General features: G+C 39.1%; 1 protein-coding gene across 6 annotated transcripts in view; it reads right to left on the reverse strand.

Moving 5' to 3' along the window:
* The window catches only part of IPCEF1 (interaction protein for cytohesin exchange factors 1), a 185,166-nt gene that overhangs the window by 71,010 nt on the left and 90,685 nt on the right, over window positions 1-23,471 (reverse strand). For 3 of the 6 annotated variants that reach the window (XM_045500095.1, XM_045500101.1, XM_045500096.1), the window contains exons 4-6: window positions 20,501-20,553; window positions 6,098-6,137; window positions 5,286-5,455 (exon numbers count right to left, since the gene is read on the reverse strand). In XM_045500095.1, coding sequence (XP_045356051.1) covers window positions 5,286-5,455; window positions 6,098-6,137; window positions 20,501-20,524 — 234 coding nt within the window. In that variant the 5' untranslated portion in view covers window positions 20,525-20,553. Of the gene's footprint in view, window positions 1-5,285; window positions 5,456-5,829; window positions 6,065-6,097; window positions 6,138-20,500; window positions 20,554-23,471 lie in introns of those variants that run through there. The other 3 variants (XM_045500097.1, XM_045500100.1, XM_045500102.1) reach the window with 3 other exon arrangements.

The following is a 23,471-nucleotide window of genomic DNA, read 5'->3' on the forward strand; positions in this document are numbered from 1 at the left end:
TAATTAAGGATTCTTGGGGTGCCTGGGTGGCTCAGTTGGTTAGGCATCAGACTTCAGCTCAGGTCATGATCTCACAGCTCGTGGGTTCTAGCCCCTTGTCGGGCTCTGTGCTGACGGCTCAGAACCTGGAGCCTGTTTTGGATTCTGTCTCTCCCTCTCTCTCCGCCCCTCCACCAACTGTGCTCTGTCTCTCAAAAATGAATAAACGTTAAAAAAATTTTTTTTAAATTCTTATAAAAGAGGGGTGCCTGGGTGGCTCAGTCACTTGAGTGTCTGACTCTTGATTTCGGCTCAGGTCACAACCCCAATGTCCTGGGATACAGCCCTCTGTTGGTCTCCATGCTGAGCCTGGAGCCTGCAGCCTGCTTGAGAGTTTCCTCTCTCTCTCTCTCTCTCTCTCTCTCTCTCCCTCCCTCCCTCCCTCTGTACCTTTCCCCCACTTGTGCTTCTCTCTTTAAAAAAAAAAAAGATGGGGCGCCTGGGTGGCTCAGTCGATTAAGCATCCGACTTCAGCTCAGGTCATGATCTCACAGTCCGTGAGTTCGAGCCCCGCGTCAGGCTCTGTGCTGACAGCTCGGAGCCTGGAGCCTGCTTCGGATTCTGTGTCTCCCTCTCTCTCTGCCCCTCCCCTGCTCATGTTCTCTCTCTGTCTCAAAACTAAATAAAAACATTAAAAAAAGAAAAAGGAAAAAAAAGGATCAAGAAAAAGAATTCTTAGAAAAGTGAAATTAGGTATAGCAAAAGCAGAAAAATCTAAAACCTTAAAAATAAAAGATACTTTTAATGACTAATAACATCTTAAGGACTTGTCACTATTTCATAGTAACACACCTGAAGGAAAACAGTAATTCAGAACTTTGCTTCTTCACCAGAGAGAAGATGTTGGTCCCAAACTTCTCCAGCTGTGCCTGGTGTCCAGGTGAAGTGTGAGAGTGCCAGAGGCTCCCTGGGAAATGTCTGCCTCCCTTTCAACATTTTCCACCCCAGCTGGATCAAGATCAAGTTGATCAAGATCACCAGACCCTTTTTTACAGCCAGTGGCCATGGTTAGAAATAATCTTTGATTTTTTATTTTTTTTAATGTTTTATTTAGCTTTGAGAGGGAGAGAGAGGAGGAGAGGGAACGGGGGAGGGGCAGAGAGAGAGGGAGACACAGAATCCAAACCAGGCTCCAGGCTCCGAGCCGTCAGCACAGAGCCTGATGCTGGGCTTGAACTTACGAACCGTGAAATCATGACCTGAGCCAAAGTCAGATACTTCACCAACTGAGCCCCCCAGGTGCCCCTAGAAATAATCTTAAAATAATAGCCCCTAATACAATGTTACCAAATGGGAGCGCTGTGTGGCACCTACTTGGGACCATGAAACCCTACTGGAAAAATATTTTCCAGTAAAAGCAGTCCTTATCCCTACCATTTCTCAAGATCCCCACGGGAAATGCAAATGTTGATGATTCCTAACCTTCATTTATTTCATGAAATCAGCAAATATTAATTGAATGCCTGTGTCAGCCACTGCACTAAAATATACTTGTGATCCTACCTTACGGAGATTATCTTCAATTATAGAAAACAGCAAGCCTAACAAACATGTACAAAGGGGAAGAAAGGTATAAAACTAAGAAAAGTACAAGCTTCTATGTACCTCAGGCAGAGGCGCCCTGATTTAGGTCAGAGGATAAGGCCAGGATAAGGTCAGAAGGAAGGCTACTTAAGCTAAAATCTGACTTCTAAGGAGGACTCAGGTCATTGGGATTGTGTGGGAAGAAGACTTTTGGGCATGGAGACAAAGCTTTTTCTGGGCAGAGAAACAGCATGTGTAGAAAGGCTCAAAGAGAGTGCCAGCATATGTGATGCTAAGAAGGAATTAAAAGAAATTCTGTAGTTGGAGGCTAGATGGTGAAGGGGAGGGTGGCACGATAAGAGAGATACAGGTCAGGAGACTCTCACAAGCGAGGAAAGTGATTTGTACTTTATCCAAGTGGAAAGGGAAAACAACTGTGTGGATTTCAAGATTGTAAACAGCCTGGGTTTTTATGGCTGTTACATTTGAATATGGTTTTGTTAAGACATGGTACACACATTCTTGTGTGCTGTAGCACATTCTAAGCACAGAACATGGGGTGTGAAAATGGCAGATGAGTATCTGGACTTGACCTTTCTCAAGGAAATCCGGGTAGTGCTGTTTGAAGCAGCAAAGTGTCATGAAGGGAGAAGGTACACCATGAATCAATTACTGGGTAATAATATGACAAAAAAGGTGCCCAGGATGGTGAGGGTGATGTGTCAGAGAGCAATAGAGACCAACAAAGGGATCCCATGAGATAGATCACCATACTTTCGTATGAGAATTGCCCTAGACTTCATCTCTAGAGCTCTTCTCTCAGAACCCTACTGAAGACTGTCATTTAGCCTCGGGTCGGCATGGGGTCAGGCCGGCAGATGGCAACGATTCTGGCTACAGAGTCAAAGGGGCGGAAGGTGATGTTTTCCCCGCTTACTACTTGTATCACAGGGCTAGACACACAATCTCCCTGAGTCTCAGCCTTCCCAACTTTCCAAATGTGGTGACAATTATTACCTCAGAGGGCGTTTTTGAGCAGTAAGAAAGAGCATGTGTGAAGGGTACCTAGAATATCCCTTGGCATCATAGTAGGCATTCAGTAAGAAGTGGTTCTTGCTGGGATGCTATTGGCTCCATTACCTCCCAGCATCAGGCCAAGGAAGAAAGAATAGAGGAGAGAATAAGAGGTTTGCTCATTAGGCATTAAGTGCCTTGGGAACTACTTTGTTGAATCTGAATTCCTTGTGTGGCAGAAAGTCAATAAACGTTCTTAGCTTGAGGACATGTGTTTGGTTCTTATTTCACAGTTGACATTCACATGGATACCAGGAATATGACTGCTAATTAAGTATTCATTGAGTAGCCTTTTTTCCTCATCACAAACATGTAATTAAGATGTCAGGGTATGCACGCACGCCCACTCATGTGGGTGTGTGTATGCATGCGTGCATGGAAAGAGAGAAAGTGAGAATTTCTCTATAATAGAGTCATAGAATTAGGGAGCTGGAGGTCCCTCTGTTACATATCACTCGTTTATCAGGATAACTCCAAGGCCAGATAACAGTAAACTTATTCTCCATTCAATATCGCTAACCTAACTCTATTCAGGTACATGATTTGCTCCCTGAATATTGCTTTATACATCTGCATGAAAGCAAATGAGGATAGGGCGCTTGAGGGTGCCAGATGGCTCTCTCCTTTACCTCTTTCCAATCTCATCTCAGATGACATTTCTGCTCCCTGTGGAAGCATGAGATTCCTAATGCCTAAAACAGGTAACTGTCCTCTAAGTTGCTGCTGTAAGAGAAGCTTAAGCCAAATGAGCCAGTGAACCAAACCAGCTAAATCTGTAACTATGTGTGATTCAGAAGGGGCTTCCTTTAAATTCTATGAAGACGGGGACAGCACCAAGAACATACTTGCTCAATAATTTCACTGAGGAAATTAATGCCATGCCTCTGAGTTTGTTACTTCCCACGGATGTGCCAGGCTTGATCAATACCCAGTCCTTCCAACAGCCTCTGGAAATTCCCAGAGAGCTATTGAAAGGTGTGTCAGTAAGTCCTGTCAACTTATAAAAGATGCAGATTATCACTGGCCACAACTACCCAAAAGCAAGAGCCAAAAATAATATGAAACAGGAGGAAAAAATCTGTAATGACCTTAATTCCTCCTAAGAAAAAAAGCTGTGTTCGTTTAGGAAAAATCCCCGAAGACAGAAGGTGCAACCCCAGCCCTAGGTTGCCTTAATTTGGGTAAAACTATTCCATGTTAAACAAGAGATGATGGATGTACCCAGAAGGGGAGACGAGAGAAGGGAGATAGTGGGTACCTGCATACTCCGCAAAGTGATTCTTTCTTGAAACCCTCCCAAATCTTTGATAAAGTTGTTACAGCTCACTGAAGCCTTAAATAAATATATATTTTACGGAACTCAATAAAGGACTTTGTACCATGTTTTGCATGGGGTGAAACCAAAGCAATTAGCCTGAGAACAGGGGGCTGGAGAGGGCTTGTAGAGAAAGAAGCATGGCGGGCTGGATGGGTTGGGGAGGGTGGCGCAAATGCTTGTTCCAGAGCACTGGAGTTGGATTTGGGTCCAGTTTTACCAAGTCTTTACATAACAGCTGCCTAGGGGCATATGGGTAACAAATTTCATATTAACGCCCAATGAATGTAAGTTGATCCACTAAAATCCACAAACTATATACAGCACCTCTATTACAGTTATGAAGTTACATGCTCTAAAGCTCTGTTACTTGAGTGATGGGGATCCACAAGCCATTTTAGAAGAATGGCGTCATACAGAAAGGATGGCTCTTGCTTAGGGGCAATTCCTAAGTAATTTCCCCTTAACTGCTTAAAGGATATCCATTGCTGAACTTCATTAGACCCCAAAAGAAACTCCAGCTCTCCTGAGATCAACAATTGGCCACTGGGGGTTAATGGAGAGAATTCCTATATGAAAAGTCTCTACACATTCAATATTCAACAACATCGCTGTCTTCAAAACTGTGGCTAGCCAGGAACGCTCAGCAAACCTTCTCATAATAACTTTATTTCCAGCCCTTCCCAACAGAAAACTAGCCTGTGAAGCAGACCACAGAAGTGTACCGCTGATTAAGGACAAATCAGGTAACTTTCTTTTCAAGCGTTGTCTGATCATCGTACTTTAATGCCATCACCAAGCATGCCAGGGAACAAGAGACAACAGTCAGCAACGCAGTGCTGGTACGTGGATTAGCGACTCTAAAACCAACCCACCCAATAAAGGGCAGAGGAAAAAACAGTAAAGGAGGAGAAATGAAAATACATTCTGTGGACTGAATCAGTTTACACCCCTAATAGGTCTTAAAGCCGATTCCCCGTTTTACTAGAAATCTTAATAACAAAAAGTTTCCATATAAAGTGCTGTCCATATAAGTCTTGAAATGAGTACAATTTCTCATGGAAGAGTAGTCACATTCATAGATAGATATAAGTTTGGACAGCCCTCTCCAACCAAAGATGAGTCAAGCAGGATGATTTCTGTCTTCCGTAAAATAGAGTGCAATAGCCTTCCTATCTATTGGATCAGAAAAGGTTTCTAGAACTTATTTATCTGCTCTGTTCCAAGTTCCAGAAATAAAAAGGAACTTTCCCATAGGAACCACCTGGTCCTCAGTGATGTTTAAGCCACCCTTGTCAAAGCAGCTGAAAGGAGAGGAATATCGTAGACTCACCATTTGGTGGCTGTACCAGTAGAGCGACGTTCCCTTCAGCACCACCCAGAACTTTTTCCATTTGTTGCTCAGGAAAGTTCCTTTTTCTTTTTTCTTATACAGCCACCCTTGGCAGTCAGCATGTCCCAGGTCTTTACATGATATCCTCCTCCGACTCATCGTGAAAAAACCTGCAGCAATTATACGAGAAGGTAAATAACACAGTACCCTGATTTACATGACCAAGTGAAAGGTAACTGTTAATTGTTTACCTCTTGAGAGCTGATTTTTTTTTTACTAAAATTTATGCAAAGTAAATGCAAAAAAAGAAAAGAATTAATATTTATTTTATTTTTAAGCATTCATTTGGTGCTTAGAAGGTACAAGATATGACCAAAGAAAGAGGGAGGCTAATATGCAAGTGTTAGTCTAAGAATATTATTCAACAAGAATAAATTGAAAAAATTCAAATCATGAGCCTGGCAGGCATATCGTTGTACTAACACAGCTCCTTTCAAAATAATAGCAGTCATTATGCAATAGATAGAGAAGGGTTAATGCCCACCTAAACACAGCTACTTCCCGACTCGGGTGCCAGCTTTTCTAAGCTTTATTGACATACCACGAGGGATTAATCCAAATGAACAGCATGCCGTCATTTCTTAAAATCGAGCCAAAAATAACCAAAAATTTAATCTGCCATCCACCTTCTGATATGAGCATTAAGACAGACAAAAAAATAAATAAATCTGGATCCCAAAGAAGGCATCCGAGAGAAAACCCACACTCACGCACACGAAAAGGGGATAAAGAAACAAAAGAGATCTAATTACCTTGAGTTTTCTTTCTCTGCTTCTGACGCAAGGGAACCTGCTGATAATGCAGGAAGGAAAGAAAAGAGGAAATTTCTGATTGTGTTGTAACATTTGTAAAGAGAGAAGGAGGGAGGGGGTGGCAGTGTTTATGAGCAGGATGGAAGCTAAAAAAAACTCTCCAAGCAGAGCTAAAGGGGAGCTACTCGCTGAGGCACAAAATGTGCTAATTAGAATGGTATACGTTGAGCTGAACCTGAAGAAAGATACGAAGATGCGTAACTCGGCGTTTATCACTAATGTTTCCTGTTTCCACCACAGACAGTTTTAATGCTACCACTTCTGTTAGCGCAGGACAGTGTGCACTGAAGTTCTTAAAAATAATGAAGTATTTCCCCTTTGACTTTTTTGTGGGTGTCAGAGAGAATCAAAAAACAGATCCTGCTTCTTCTCTGGCAATTTTTAAATAACACCAATTAATTAAATAAACCGGGAAGCTAATTGAGATCTCGCAATACTACGGGTTCGTATCAGATTGTTAAATCCATGGCCCTGCCCCCATCTAGGGTTACACCTACACCACATGAATTCAATATCCCAGAAAAAGAAGTCCCACAACCTCTTTTGGTGACATCTAAGTATCTATCCTCCTTATCAGGAAATTCTTATCTACAGCCAGATTCAAATTACTCATTCTGTCTTTAAGCATCTCTGAATGTTTCTCACATGTTTCACAGAAGATAAGTTAATTTCAACTTCTATTTTATACTAGCTCTTCAAATATTCAAATCAGACATAAGACAATATATCTGAAATACACACCTTTCACAATACATTTTAAATAATATGTGTAAGATCAGACTATCAGCAAACATAGATAATAAAAAAAAAAGAAAAAAGCTTTCAAATGGCCGTGTGTGTGTGTGTGTGTGTGTGTGTGTGTGTATGTGTGTGTGTGGAGAGACGTTTTAGATTAAAGAAGTTGCACATTATCTAAGCTGAATTTACTCACATATAAAAGATTTAATCTTTTATGTTAACAAGTAGAGAATTTAAAAATATTGTACATAATCGCAAAGCAGCTCTAATGGTTGACATACAATCTTACCACAACATTTTATAATATAGATGTTCCTGGCTAGTATTCTGCATACCTAACTATTGACCTAATAGCTATTGTGTATGGTACTACTATGTGTTTCAAGAGGGAATATGATACAGGGGAAAGAGGGTAGGATTTAAAAATCCAGGGGCCTGAAATCAGCTCCTGCCTGGGTAGCTGTGTTACCAGGAAAATGTCAATTGACCACTCAGAACCCGTTTCCTTGTTTGTAAAGTCAAGATATTTCTAATAATCCCAATATAAAGGTCTTACAGATTTTTTAACAAGGTTGTATGTGAAAATTATCTGAAAACCAAAAAACATTATATGACTATATATAATATCATATTACACTATTACTGACATAAGCAAATACTTTATACTAATAAAAATTGAACCATTTTTAGGATAAGTGGGACTTGTATTTCCTTCAGCGACGATGATGAAGTCAATGTGCTTAAATTATTTTTCCTGAGAAATCTCATACTGACTTTTTCTTTTACAAATGTTAGAATACAATTTTAGTCCTGCAGGAATCAATCATCCTTGCGAGAAAAGGGCATAGCAAAAGCAGTGACTGCCCTAAGTTTTAGGCAAGAATAGATTTATTACAGTCCTGACAGTCCTGACACGTGACAAAAATCTAGGTGTATTGTGACGACAAGGTCGTCTCAGCACCTCTTCGATAGATATCTCCCACCCTGACCTGCATCTTGGTCTGAAATTCCCACCATTCCCTCCAATGGTCTCCTTGGGTCTTTTTACTAAGCAATTATCTGAGATCAGGGAAACAAAAAAAAAAAAAAAAATATATATATATATATATATATATATACATATATATATATATATATATATATATATATATATATATATTTTAGCCCAAATATGTGTATCATTTGAATAGTTAAAACTTAGGTGAGTCAGGACTAAAGACAAAGGAGAGAGTAGGTAAATTTAGATGTGGGAACAGAGGCTTTCCTATAAGGTTCTGGCCCCAGATGACCAAGGTCAGTCACATTTAGTTCATAGAAAAAGAGCAGCTCTAAGAAGAACAAAGCATGGGAAAGTCACAAGAAGACAACTGTAGAGTCTGTAAAGGTGGGCACCATTGGGTCCATCTCTCCTGACTGAGCACTAGTGAATCTCCTCCATCCACCCATTTTGAGCCCCAATGGGACTGGGAACTCTCCAGATCATCCATCCAACCCTAGTGTCGGCTCTAGAGAATGCCCAAATGAATCTATAGGTTTTACCTCAATTTTGCCCAAGACCAGCCCTTGGTGTTTGCTAGAATCTTGTGTCTGGGCTGGGTGAGATCGGGAGTTGCAAGCAGGACAATACCTCAAAGAGAGTGAACACTCAACACCAAGAAAGAATTTAGACCTTTTTTAAGGGGGGTAAAGGAGTTTAGTCATTGAGGACACTCTCCTCTGACAATACTTCCCCTAAGGCAAATTATTATTAAATCTGTATTAACTGTTAAAACTGTTTTCCCCCAACCGGAAACAGAGCACATATTACAGAAATAACAAATTTTAGGGAGTTTCAGTTTCACCTGAAATATGTGAATTTGAAACCTAAATTGGTTTAGATGAGAGAATGAAAACAATCTTCAGAACTTCAGTGAGTTTAAGATACATTTTACTCCTCACAACAGGAAGTGGAACCCACTAACTAGTCAGTTTTAAGAAGATGTTACATGTGGGTTTTTTTTTTTCACTAGGTAAGTGAAAAAAAAAAGCCGAGCAACCAGTTAAGCAATTTATGAGATAGTTTTTCAATAGTGGAATCATAACTCGTTATCAGAACAAGTGTGCAAAGCCTGATAAGATCTTCCCGTTGGGATGCTGTGGGTAAAAGTGAAGAATTATCCTAAATTCTGAGTTTGCACTAACTTGGTTCTAAAATTGGGGGGAAATTTTTCTTTTAAATATATATTCCCTTTTTACTGGAAAGCAGTACTTTAATTTTACAAAACGGTTACAGAAATTCATGTGGTTATTAATCAGTCAAAACACACATAAACATACAAAGGAACCAGAACAAAACATACAAAGGGACCTTCCTCTGATGCCTAATGATGGCGCTAACACTCAGGTTACAGAGTAATTAGTCTAGCGACTTCCAATCTATATAGTAATTGTTAAATCCTGTGGGCACCATTTACCTCCATGATATATTGAAATTCACAGTAAAGTGGTTTGTCACTTCATGAAACTTCATAACGATTCTTCTGGTCTTTAGCAAAATTGTACAATGATATGCCAGTAAATGCACCATGATCTGTGGCATTTACCAGTTTCCATGGTGTAAAGCCTCACATCATTGTCAATTTCAAGCTACCAACACTTTAACCAAGGTACAAAAGTCCTAAGTATTTTAGTCAAGCCAATTCCAACTGACCGTGTTGTTAGCAACGTTTCTCCACGAACACCTTTCCCCCACAAAGATCGTGTCTCCTTCCTGGAAAAGTAAACTCAACTTTATATAGGGAGTTTTAAAGCTTTTAACTATTAAAATCTTACCAGAGAAAATACATGAAAAATTCATTTACTTTTTTTTCAGAAGACTAACCTACCTTAAATATTACTTAATAATTCATATGAAAAAAATCTCTAGTAGTAAAAACTGGAGTCAAATAATAGACATTCTAATAATGATAGGAACAGGAGATCATGACAGCTAGAAAATATATATAAAGCTTGTAGAATGTTTGCCATGTGCTAGGCACTGCCCTGAGTCTTTTCACAAATACCTGGATTGAATCTTCACAATAATTATGGCCTAGGTGCTCCCCATCTTACAGAAGAAGAAAACTGAAGCAAATGGAGGTCCAGTATTTTGCCCAAAGTCATAGAAATAAATGGCAATGTGCAAAAGTTTATTTCAAGAACAAAACTAGTGGCAGCTTCTTACGATATTTGCGCTCGCTGTTGATGTTATATAAAGGAGTAGGACAGGGAATGTGAGTGGGACTAGAATGTGAGGGGAAGCTGGAGGCATAGAAGAGACAGAAGAAGGAATAAAGTGGGAAGACTAGGAAGAAGGGAGAGAAGGAGCCAAAGAGAGGAGCTGGAAAAGGGAGGAGGGGCCAGAAGGGGAGAGTGAGGAGGAGGGAGAGAATGTAGAAAGTGAGGGAGAGTGAAATGCCAGGGAAATTCTGGAGTTTCTAGCCTAGACAATTGGATAAATGACAGCAATATAGACAGCATAGTTTTAAATATACACGTCCAGTAGTAAACAGCAAATTTGATGTACATATGAGGCATCTAAGTGGAAATGCTCTGTATACATTGTACTTAAGGGTCTAGGGATTTGGAGAAAATCTGGAACAAGATATAGAATTGGGAACCATCGACGTATAGAGAGTACAAAACTTGAGCTAGGATAAGATCAGCCGTGTGTGCAGAACGACAAAGACTCGAAGCCAGAATCTGAAGGAGGCCCAATATGTTACACAGTAGCAACAGAGAAACAATCAAGGAGACTGAACATAACAGCTAATGAAAAGATACAGAAAATCAGAGGAGGGGTTATCCTGGAATTGACCAAGAGATTTGTGAGGGGTCTTTAATTTTTTTTATGTTTTTGTTTATATTTGAGACAGAGAGAGACAGAGCATGAGCAGGGGAGGGGCAGAGAAAGAGGGAGACAGAATCCGAAACAGGCTCCAGGCTCTGAGCTATCAGCACACAGCCGGATGCAGGGCTTGAACCCACAGACTGTGAGATCATGACCTGAGCCAAAGTAGGGACGCTTAACTGAATGAGCCACCCAGATGCCCCTTGACCAAGAGATTTGAAAGAAAGGGGAGTACAAAACATCAAGTGCTGCCAGTGTAAAAAAAAGAAAGATCCACTTTCAGATAAATACTCCAGCCCAGAGAAACACATGCCCCTATGCACAGTGGAGATCACAGACGGTTTGTTAATTGCACCATTGTACTGGTAATACACAACTGTAGAATGCTTATGTGTTTCCTATGTGGATGGATAAACAGCCCCCTTTTCCCTTAGTGCCATGCTCTGTCAGAACTAGCAAAACAAATCTCAAAAACGTCATGTTGAAAATTAAATGCCTGTAATAATGCTACTGTTTATAAGATTGTTAAATATTGCGTGTAAATACTAAAGCTGCATGGGAATGATAAACATCACAATGTAACTTGGGGTGAATGAGAGGGAAATGGAAAAAGGAAGGCATCAATAGGAAAACACGACTGTATTTGTATTCTATTCCTTTAAAAATATTAAAAAGTAACAAAGAAAAGAAGGAAGAAATATATACTCCATGAGTTATAATATGAATATCCTTTACTTTTTGGATATATTCCAAATTGCTTTCAAGAATCCTACTTAGAATCTCCTGCAATATATGTTCAGTTCTCTGCAATCTAGAGTATATTTTGGGGTCCTACTTCAGAATTTCAGAAATCCTTCCACTTGCTTTTTTTTTTTTTAACTATTCCACTAGTTTCTGCTCTTAATTTATTATCCCTATATCTTTAAATTTCTTTATATTTACTGTGTTATTCTTGTTCTCATTCCTGCAGGTGATTTCTCATTTATTATCATTCTTTGCTTTTAATAATATATTTAGAGCTATAAATTTACATCTAAATTCTACCTGAATCTCCCTGGTTTTCAATTCTAAGTCAGTTCTCTCCAGCCAGTGAGATATTCTAGAATGTACTTGTAAGTTTCCTAACTTATGAGAACTTTCTACTAATCTTTTTCTTTTTGAGTCCTAATGTCATTGCTTTCTGTTCAGAAAACACAATCTTTATGGTATCAATTTCTTGAAATATGCTAACATTTATTTGTGACTTGCTACATAGTCAAGTTTTTTTTTTTTTTTAATTTTTTTTTTTTAACGTTTATTTATTTTTGGGACAGAGAGAGACAGAGCATGAACGGGGGAGGGACAGAGAGAGAGAGTGGGAGACACAGAATCGGAAACAGGCTCCAGGCTCTGAGCTATCAGCCCAGAGCCTGACGCGGGGCTCAAACTCACGGACCTTGAGATCGTGACCTGGGTGAAGTCGGACGCTTAACCGACTGCGCCACCCAGGCGCCCCACATAGTCAAGTTTTGTAAGCATTCAATGTAAACCTCAAAGTTGCTAATTTTGTTTTCCAAATATCTCCCATCCCTATGTAAATTTTGTTGCTGGAGCTATAACTTTATTAGTATTTCTATTATTTTCAATCTTTCTGTGTGGTATTTCTGTGTGTACGGTTTTCGTTTACTTTTTCTATTTCTTTTATAAACATCCTATAATCAGATTTTTTTAAATATGATTATATATGCCTCTTGATAGGTGTTTAATCTACTAACATTTACTGTAGTTTCATTTTGTGTTTTCAGTTTACATTTATTTTATTTTCTCCCTTTCTTCCATTTCCTTACATGGTATTCCTCTGATGCTCAATTTACTATTTTAATTTAGTATTTCTAAATTCATCATGAATATGTCACGTAATTCAGCACATTTAAAATTTTTTTTTAACATTTATTTATTTTTTTTTTTTCAACGTTTATTTATTTTTGGGACAGAGAGAGACAGAGCATGAACGGGGGAGGGGCAGAGAGAGAGGGAGACACAGAATCGGAAACAGGCTCCAGGCTCTGAGCCATCAGCCCAGAGCCTGACGCGGGGCTCGAACTCACGGACCGCGAGATCGTGACCTGGCTGAAGTCGGACGCTTAACCGACTGCGCCACCCAGGCGCCCCTTTATTTATTTTTGAGACAGAGAGAGACAGAGCATGAACGGGGGAGGGTCAGAGAGAGAGGGAGACACAGAATCTGAAACAGGCTCCAGGCTCTGAGCAGTCAGCACAGAGCCCGACACGGGGCTCGAACTCACGGACCGTGAGATCATGACCTGAGCCGAGGTCGGACGCTTAACCGACTGAGCTACCCAGGCGCCCCAATTCAGCACATTTTAACTCCTGCTTCGATGCCTTCTCTCTTGGTACTATATTCTAGATTTTTATTTTTCTGTTAAAATGTTATTATTATCATCATTACTCATCAATAGACAATTAAATTTAGTGCCATATGTTATTAATTTCTGTGATCACCTTTGTTTCCTTTATCAAATATCTGTCTGTTGGGTTCACTTTTCTTTTTCCTGGAGTACCTCCTCTAACAGTCCATTTAATGAGGATTTACAGGTAGTAAATTCTGAATGTTTATCTAAACAGTAATGTCTTTATTTTGCCATCAAAATTGAATGATAGTTTAGCTGAGTATACAATTCTTTTCACCTGGCACTTTGGAGCGTTTAATCATTGGTCTATCATTTATTGTATTGATGAAATTGCTATCAGTCTGTAATTCTTTGTATGTGATCTTTTCACTCAAAATTTTAAGACATAATTATCATCCTTGATATTCTGTAGTTTATTACAGTGTATCTAGTTATTGACTTATTCTTTTTTATACTCCTCAATCCTTAGAGTGGACTTTTGATAACAGCATTTGTATCCTTTTTTAAGCATGGAAAATTAGCAGAAATATTCAATAATGCTTTCCTACATTTCTTTTCATTCTCCTCTTTTGCCACTACTATCAAATATATATTAGTTTCTTTTTCTTAATATTTAATCTGTTTCTCTCTCAGTACCACATATGTTCTGTATGTTTTTTAATTTGCCAATATTCTTTTTGAAAGGATCCAATGTTGAGTTAATACCATTTGCTGCACATTCTATTTCAAAGAATATATTTTCACTTCTAATACTTCTAGATATGTTTAAAACCCACTTCATTTTCATATTTTTTTATTTGTGCCTGATAATCTTTCAAAAATTTTTCAAAGATATTTTGAGTTTCATACTTAAATTTTTCTGTCAGGCTTTTAAAAATTGATTTCATGTAAAATAAAGTCTCCCTTGAATTTTTATTGTATAGTCTATCTTTCTTGGCATTTTAAAAATCTGTTTTGTAATTTAAGTTTACAGAATATGAGTAGAGAGGTTTTGTTTATCCATTCTCTTTTCTTTTCTCTTCTCTCTCTCTCTCTCTCTCTCTCTTTCTCTCCTTCTCCCCTTCCCCTATTGTGCCCATGGCTCCCTTCTTATCAGTTTGCAGATTGCCTCTACTGGGTGTAGAATCAGTCCTACAATCATGTGTTGAGGTGATCATAATGAATCTTGCCTACCCAGTCACTAATCTAGCTGGTGACTAGGTTCAGTGTCTGATTTGGGGGCTGTGTTCCTGTCTCCCACTCCCTAACCTTTAGGGGGTTAATTGCCTAAGCCCAGGCAGTGGTTTGACGATTGTTTTCTTTTCATCTTTAGCACCTTTCTCAAGTCGGGGAGCCCCTGTTTACTTGTCACCAAGAAATGAATGTAGCTCTCATCATATTTAGGAGCAGTTTTTAATCTCCTTAAACTGGTCCAGGAGGCAAACTACTTTCTCCCTCCGGACAAGGTACCCATTAGTCCCATAGCTTCAGTCTTGCTTGCTGCTTTTCATTTCTGATCCTCAGAGCTATTACTGTATTTTTAACCTATCTTCGCTTTTTTGGTTTTCTCTATTTCTCTTTGTCTAGCATTGTTCTATGTTTACAACATAGTATAGTATCAGAGTGTGAACACACAGGACCATTACTGAAAGGAAACCAGTCATTTCATTGATAAGATTCTATCTTGAAATCACAGTTTGAATGACAAGAAATTCCCTTTCCATGGTAGCCTCACTATGCCACCAAGACATCTATTCATTTCCTTTCCTGGCACCTTAAAATTTATTCTATTATGCAGAAATTTCAAGTATTTTGACAACTCCATACTTTTGAATACTTTATTCCCTACGCCATTTTTCGTCTGGTTAATGCTTACTCATCTTTCTGACCCAAGTCAAATGCCACCTCGTCCATGAAGTGTTCTCTGACTTTAGAAGGCAGTTAGCTCCTCTGATAATCTTACATTCATGCAGTGATATTTATTTGTAGTCACTGTAATAATTGCCTCATATTATCTCCCCAAAATCCTCATGATAGGTACTATTTTTATCTTCCTTTCCACAAATGAGGAACTTGATCTCGGTGAAGTTAAGTAACGTCTCCTTAGATCACACATAACGAGAAGCAGAGCCAAGACTGGACCCCAAGCCAGTAGGACTCCTAAGCCTATTGTTTAACTCTATGTTACTTGGCCTATTCTGTCTTCTATATCCCACCATACTTTGCTGATGGCTCGGCAACAGATATTATAATTTATGTTTATGTATCTGTGTGGTGCATACATGATGGTAACCCTATCCACCAGATGGTCCAACTCAGAACCTGTGAGTAATCTCAGGCCTTTCCTCTAGTTCACATGTTTATTCAATCATCACCCCTCTTCATTTGATTCTTCAAGTTTTCTTATCTCTTATCAGCTCGTGCTTGAGTGACTATAACTCTCCACAGACTCAATGATTGGCCAAGACTTCAAGACATAATTGATGTTCTTGATCATGTCATGACTTCAAAATCTAGCACCTAGCCCAATGCCTGACACATAAAGGACACTCAATAAATATTTGCCAAAAGACTGACTATGTCCTATGTCAATTTGTACTTCACATGATGCCTTACTAGTAGTCCTGGCACATGTAGAGATTTAACAAATACCTGGAAAGCCATCTACTGCTTGATTATGCAGAGCTGAGAAATGCCCCCACTAAATAACATCAGCACAGTTAAGCAACATGAAGATTGCCCCAATACCTTTCTTACCCCCAAAGCAGCACATGCATAGAGAAAAGTTTCTGGTATTAACTGACACTAAATTTGAACCCACCTGAAGTGTTGACCCTTGATATTTCTTTGAAGGTAAAATAACCTTGTGCTCAACAAATCTCTACTTTTATCTAAAATACCGTTTCCTCTAAAACTATCGCAGCTTTCTCCAGCATCCTGTTTTAACCATGTCCTACAAATAGTAAGAATCTGAAACCAAAGAAATAAGAATGCAGGGGACAAAAGAAGAGCACTGGAAAGGGGGACAGAAGTTTTCCAGTGGTAGTTAACAAGACCCTACCCGGTAATCTGCTCCCCAGACAGCTGTCAGGCACTGTTCCACTGGAAGTCCTACTTGGAATAGCAAATATGTGAAACAACCTCCCAAGTTTGATCTGTGCACAAGACCTGCGCACAGCAGCGTTGGCATAACGGAGTTATGTTCATGTGGCCTAAATGAACAAGCTGCCAAAATGTGAGCTCTTTTTAGTAAATCAAAAATGTGAAAACTAAATTCCTCACTTCATCCCCGAATATCACCCCAGCCCTGAGGCACACACGATGAGCACAGAGTTCAAGTGAGGGGCAGGCAGTTCCCCATGGGAACCAGAATCATGTCTAGACTGTTCACCACACACAGAACACAACACCCAGGCAACAAGTGTTCCGTAAGTGATGAATGCAGAGCTTTATTGTGAAGTAAACACAACAAATACCGGTTTGCTGTTAGACAAATCAACCCACAGATGACAGTCCAGGAAGCAGCAGATGAACCCAGCCACGGCACCAGAAGTAAATGTCCCTTCCCATTCAATGAGCCTGCTGTCCTCATGGAGCATGAAAACTGAGCAAAGTTACCATGATTCATATGCAGAGTTTTCTGTTTCAGGAACAAGTTTTCACTTGACATTTAGGCAATATTTAATAAAACAATTTTATTTAAAAGAATTCTTGGGAAACCACTGTAATCAGGTTCTTATCTAAGATGAATCTGACCATTTCCTGCCCACAAGAGCCATCCCTGAAAGTAAGAATTCTCAGAAGCTTTAGGTGAAAGAACTAAATATGACGATACAAGAGATGATGTGTAGCATTCCCTCTAACCCTTGTCGTCTTCAAGGTAAGGCTGTTTTCCTTTCTTAGCTAAAACATTGTTACTAAAATCTGAGAACACAGAACTTTCTTAATCAAGCCTTTAAGATTCGTGTATGCTAATTGTGATTTGTTTGTTTGCTTATTCATCTATTTCTTTATTTTAGTGAGAAACTAGTCATATCAGAAAAATAAGCAATACTCATTTAGTGTATAATACTGTGTTATCACCACAGCATGATGCATGGAAAGCCTTATAAATATGGAGGACTACACAAGTGGATTCTTAGAAATGTTTAGAGATTGTACCAAATCTAATGATTATGTTGTAGATTTCCCAACAAGCTATGACCCAGATCCTAGAGATGATTATGCTAATTCTTTATTTCAGGCCACGATTTGGTCAATTGTGGCTTTTGTTTATTCAACCACCAGTTCTTGCACAATTACTCCGTGCCAAGGACCCAAGATTCAGAGGCAAGCAAGCTCTTACACAGCTTCCAGTCAAATGCAGAAAAGAAAGAATTGAACAAGGATAATGAGGTCCATATGGAAGTGCCATTACCCAGGATCAGAGAGTCAGGGGAGTCAGGGGAATCACCCCGCGGGTTGATAAAAACAAAGGTCCCAAGGATAAAGGCCTGAGCATGAAAGGCTCTAATACAGGAATGCAGGTGTGAACCAGAAGGCACCCACCACAGAGTGTTGGGGAATAACCACACTGAGTAGTAAAGCCAACATCACACAGAACCTTGTAAGTTACATTTGAAAGTATGAGGTTTACCCAAAAGTCAATGGGAAGCCGCCGAACAGATGTCAGCAGGCAAGGGACACAATGTTATTTGCGTTTAAGAAAGTTCACTCAGTCTGTTGCATGGCAGGTGGATTGGAGGGGCAAGGGGGGTGGGGGGGGCAGGTGCAGAGGCAAGGATCCCAGCAGGGATAGGGAAGGGTAGTGTTGTGCCTGTGAAGACAACGAAATACCAAGAAGATGAAACCAATGGAACTTGGTGAGTGAATACCTTTGGTTCTCTGGGAAGCTTTAGCTCTAAAAATTCTGTTTTTTTCAGAGGAGAGAAGAGGCTACTATCAGATAATGAACAACTCAGCTTAACCAGAAAAACGCTATTCTACCACACACATAATAAAATCTCAGATGCTCAGAATCTAGTTTCTTGGGCAGTTTTATTGGCACAATTTACCATGCCAACCTCAGTAACTATAAGGTCACGATCAACAAAAGTGCCTTAAAAGTACTGGCCTTCACCCCTGCTGATGGTAAGTTCCCCATCATAAGCACCAAACAGAAGGCTCAGCATATATAGCTCAATAAACGTTAGGTTAGTGTAAATGAAGTGTGATTTGGGATGTGATTAGGTCAAATGTGTCAAGCCTACTGAAACCACCTAGCATAAAAATAGGTCTCCTGTGCTACATTTTATTTAGAGAACAAATGACAGCAGAAAATGGAACTAATTTTCTGAATGGAAATATAAAGTAGGGTAACCCCTGAAAAGCAACTGGAAGAAATGCTCAAGAGAGATGTTCAGCCGTACCACCTAGACACTGATGGCCCCGAGATAAAAATAACAGGTAAATAGGCACACGAGGAGAGCTGAGCTGATTAAGTCTGGGAGTGGAGGATGGCTCATGAAATGAGAAAGACCCATAAATAGCCAGAGTCCCCACCAATGAGGGTAGAATCCACCTGCTCCCAGGTCCAAGGGGAAGCAGGTTACATATTGCAGCGGTGCTGGCTGTCAATTGCGGATTGTGTGGGTGGTAGGTTAGTCCTTTGGTAATCAAATCTTCAGTGTGCACCAATAGCCAGGGTTATACTCTACTTAAGATGTGGAGATTTAAACATGTTTCAGGTCATACTTAAATCTCCAGTTCCTACCTAGTACAGTGGGTGATAAATGATAGAGTCGGGACAGGTAATCAGTGAACTTTAAATGAATGTTTGAATGAGTGAATGAATTTCTTAAAGTGCTTAACTGCTCTCTTACTATCTTAGTTTCCATTTCTTCTTAAATATATAAGTTTCCATTTCTTCTTAAATATATAAGATCAACTCCTTCCAGTTGGAACACTACATTCTTTCAGTAGAAAAGGGAAATAATGTAAAAAAAAATCAAACCCTCCATTACTTTTCTCAAGGATCTAACCATTCCAGTTCTTCCTTTCCATTTCTTTGCTCTGTATAACATGTCCTTATCATCATATGCACTTTTTCTTTTTAAAAATTTTTTATAAACGTTGGGAACTCTAAGCTTTAGTGTTCCTGACTATTTTACAAATCTGTGATGCCTGTCTTTTGCCCTTGACCACAGGACCTTGCTTGAACACCCTAAACATATGCCTTCATATTTAATCTTGGCCAAGTCTCCCACTGCGGCCTCATTTATTCTCTTAGGTGTTCCCCTTCTTTATCTTCATCATGATTATTCACATTTCTATGATCAAACAACACCTACTCGTTTGTGTCCAAGGGATCACATTTGCCTTTTCCGCAAGTTTTAGATGGCAAATTTCCCAGGGTAAATAATGAACTATAATTTGTGTTTTCATTTTTAGTTTTCTGCAGTCCTGTCTCCCAAAGTTTCCACCATTTTCATCACTAGCAAGCTTTTCCTTCTCATTTAGAATTAGCATCAGAATTAAAGTGCTCTCATTGCTTTCTCTATTTCTGGAATAGGAAATTGTTAACAAAGCAGAGAATTAATCAGCTGCCTTGCTTTTTAGTAAGGTGTCCCTTCCAGGAGCTTTCTAGTTCATTCCATTTCTCCATCACGATTCCTACAACCTGCCTTGACATCCATTTCCTAATTTGCATCAGGAAATTATGGTCCATGCCCCCTATTTTGCAGGAAGTCTATACTGTATTCTCTCAATACCCCATTTCTGGTTCTGCTTTTGGCTCTACTCCGAAAACCATCCTATGCATCCATCATGAGGTCATTAGATTTGCCAAAAGATACACACTATACAGTCCCACACTACCCCACACCCCCTCCTATTAGAAACATCATGTTAATTTTATCAACTATTTAATTTTCTCTGCTAAGTGTCCTTGTCTAATAGAGATAACATACTTCCTCAGTGGATTTACCTAAATAGGCAAATTTATAGCTGTAAAAGTATTTTCAAAAAAGCCTAAAATTTCAGAATAATTAGCAGAATTTTTCCCATAGACGTCGCACGAGAGGTTGTGCTATTATCATAGTTGACCTAAAACACAGAGGCAATTTATGTATCGTATATTAAAATCATGGTTATGTTTTTGATCTTTAAAAGCAAATAGCTAGCAGTCTTAAATGCTTGGTGATCATAAGAAACCCCCTGAAACCTAACAAAAGGATCATTTAATCCCCTCGTGGCTAATGAAATGGAGGACAGTAACTAGCTAGCCAAACTCAAGATCAATTTGTTTATTTTTTACTCATTCATCAAACTGACAGTATTTAAGTCTGCAGTGTCCCGAACGGTACTCACAAGAGCATTGCCATCAGTAGCCATGTATGATGTCAAATTGGTGGAAACAAAAGCTAGAAGAGAAAAAAAAAGAGTCTCAGTTAAATGTGGGATTAAAGTGTTCATAAAAGCATATTATCTCGGGGCGCCTGGTGGCTCAGTCAGTTAAGTGTCCGACTTCGGCTCAGGTCATAATCTCGCAGTTCGTGGGTTGGAGCCCCGCGCGTCAGGCTCTGTGCAGACAGCTCAGAGCCTGGAGCCTGTTTCGGATTCTGAGTATGTGTGTCTCTCTCTCTGCCCCTCCCCTGCTCTCACTCTCTCTATCAAGAAAATGAATAAACATTAAAAAAATTAAAAACAAAAAGGATATTATCTCTTTGATACAGGGGGAGGCATTTCTAATTTGATTGAGGAATTTCACAATAAAAGCAATTAACTCAGTGGCCTTTTAACACAGAGCTATACGGCGACATTTAAAACCGAGTTCGTAAAATAAGCCAGAAGTTTATTTGTACATGGGTCAGTATCCTTTCACATCTACAGCAAGACATGCATGTTACTTACATACTTAATATTGTGTTGTATATAAACAAATATCTGAAAAATGAAAATATTTTCCTCTTTATGATGAACAACACAGTGTAAGATGGGGAAATATTTGATCGAATACTATTCTGATTATTTTCACTAAACAATTTCAAAAATGTAACTAATCCCCGTGCCTCAGAAATCCCAACTTTAGTATGAAGATGAGCTGCTTTTGATGTATTACGCTTTGTAGTGGATGGCCTGAAAGACAACATGCTCTGTGGTTTCAAGAAAAGTGGATGAAAACAAAAAGAAAGAAAACCCATATTTTCAGACTTTGATCAGCAAGAAACTTCCTAAACATGCTCCAGCCACTGAAACTCTTACAAAACAGAGAGCCTTTCAATCTCTTTCTCCTTACCACCAGAGATACAGACTCATAATCTGCATGACTTTATGCCTTACACCATGGTTCCCAAATCTCAAAGAATGCATATCCCTTTTTAATGTCAAAAACACCGTATCTATATTACGTAGATATGAATAAAACATTTATTTGGAAAATGCCAAATGAAAAAAAAACACAGTAAAAATGACTGGCAAATTTAATTACTTAATTTTTATTTATTTAAAAAAAAATAGACTAAAACCTAAATAAAAACACAAGCTGCTGATAATATCTGCAATATATACTTAATACATAATAATCAATTAAAAAATGGGCAGAAGACCTAAGTAGCCATTTATCCAAAGAAGACATACTTAGGACAACAGACACATGACAAGATGCTCAGCCTCACTGATCATCGGGGAAATGCAAATCAAAACTACAAATGAAGAAAAAAAAAAGCTACCCAAAACTATGTCACCTCACGCCTGCCAGAATGGCTAAAATCAACAACACAACAAACAACAGGTGTTGGTAAGGATGTGGAGAAAGGGGAACCCTCCTGCATTCTTGGTGGGAATGCAAACTGGTGCAGCCACTGTGGAAAACAGTATGGAGGGGTTTCCTCAAAAAGATAAAAACAGAACTGCCCTACAATTCAGCAACCACACTACTAGGTATTTACCCAAACAATACAAAAATACTGATTCAGAGGGATACACGCACCCTGCTGTTTATGGCAGCATTTCCTGCAACAGCCAATTTATGGAAACAGACCAAGTGTCCATGACTGATGAATGGATAAGAAAGAGGTGGTGTATATATACAATGGGAAACCACTCAGCCATAAAAAAAAAGAATGAAATCTCGCCATTTCAACAATGTGGAAGGAGCTAAAGAGTAATATGCAAAGCAAACTAAGAGAAAAACAAATATCCTATGATTTCACTCATCAGTGGAATTTAAGAAACAAAACAAACAAGCAAAGGGAAAAAAGAGAGGGAGGCAGACCAAGAAACAGATTCTTAACTATAGAGAACAAATTGATGGTTAGGAGAGTGGAGAGAGGTGAAAGGTGAAGGGTGGGGGTTAAGGATTGCACTTGATGTGATGAGCACAGGGTGTTGTATGGAAGTGTAGAATCACTATATTGTACACCTGAAACTAATGTAACACTGTATGTTTTTGGGTTTTTTTTCTAAACTTTTTTTAAACGTTTATTTATTTTTGAGACAGAGAGAGACAGAGCATGAACAGGGGAGGGGCAGAGAGAGAGAGAGACACAGAATCTGAAACAGGCTCCAGGCTCCGAGCTGTCAGCACAGAGCCCGACGCGGGGCTCGAACCCACGGACCTCGAGATCATGGCCTGAGCCGAAGTCGGACGCTTAACCGACCAAGCCCCCCAGGCGCCCCTATAACACTGTATGTTAACTGCAATTGAAATAAAAACTTTTTAAAAGTCATCATTATAAAGAGTTCTTAAATACCGATAGGAAAATCATAAGCAAACTAATAGAATAACAAGTGAAGAAAATTCAAAAAATAAAAATACAAATGACTGATGTTTAACCTCATTAGCAGTAAGTGCAAACTGAAACAACATGATTTCATCTTTACTCTTCAAGATTAGTACACACACACAAATTAAGTGGTAGAAGCCACATTTGTGAAGGTGTGCTGCAAAGAATAATTTCGTGTTGTTGGAATGTCAAATTATTACAGCCTCGCTGGAGGGTGGTTTTCCGAGATGACGGCGATGACAATCAGCGACCACCAACATTTGCTATCAACCATGCTATATACTACCATCCTAAACATGCAAAGAGTTTTATGATGTATTCTTACTGAAAAAAATAGGTTATCATTCACTTTTTATCATGAAAATACAGGTTTATATACATACATCTCATACATCAGTGCATTGGGGGGGAAAGTCTGAAGATATTTGTAGCAGAATGTGTGCAGTAATCATCTATGAGAACTGGAATAACCACATAATGTATTATTTGCTCCCCAATGTGTTTATTTCCTACCATGAGTATTTATTTATAAAACAAAAATGTTCAGATAAAAC

This window comes from Leopardus geoffroyi, chromosome B2 (genome assembly GCF_018350155.1).
Source record: "Leopardus geoffroyi isolate Oge1 chromosome B2, O.geoffroyi_Oge1_pat1.0, whole genome shotgun sequence".
Lineage (NCBI taxonomy): Eukaryota > Metazoa > Chordata > Mammalia > Carnivora > Felidae > Leopardus > Leopardus geoffroyi.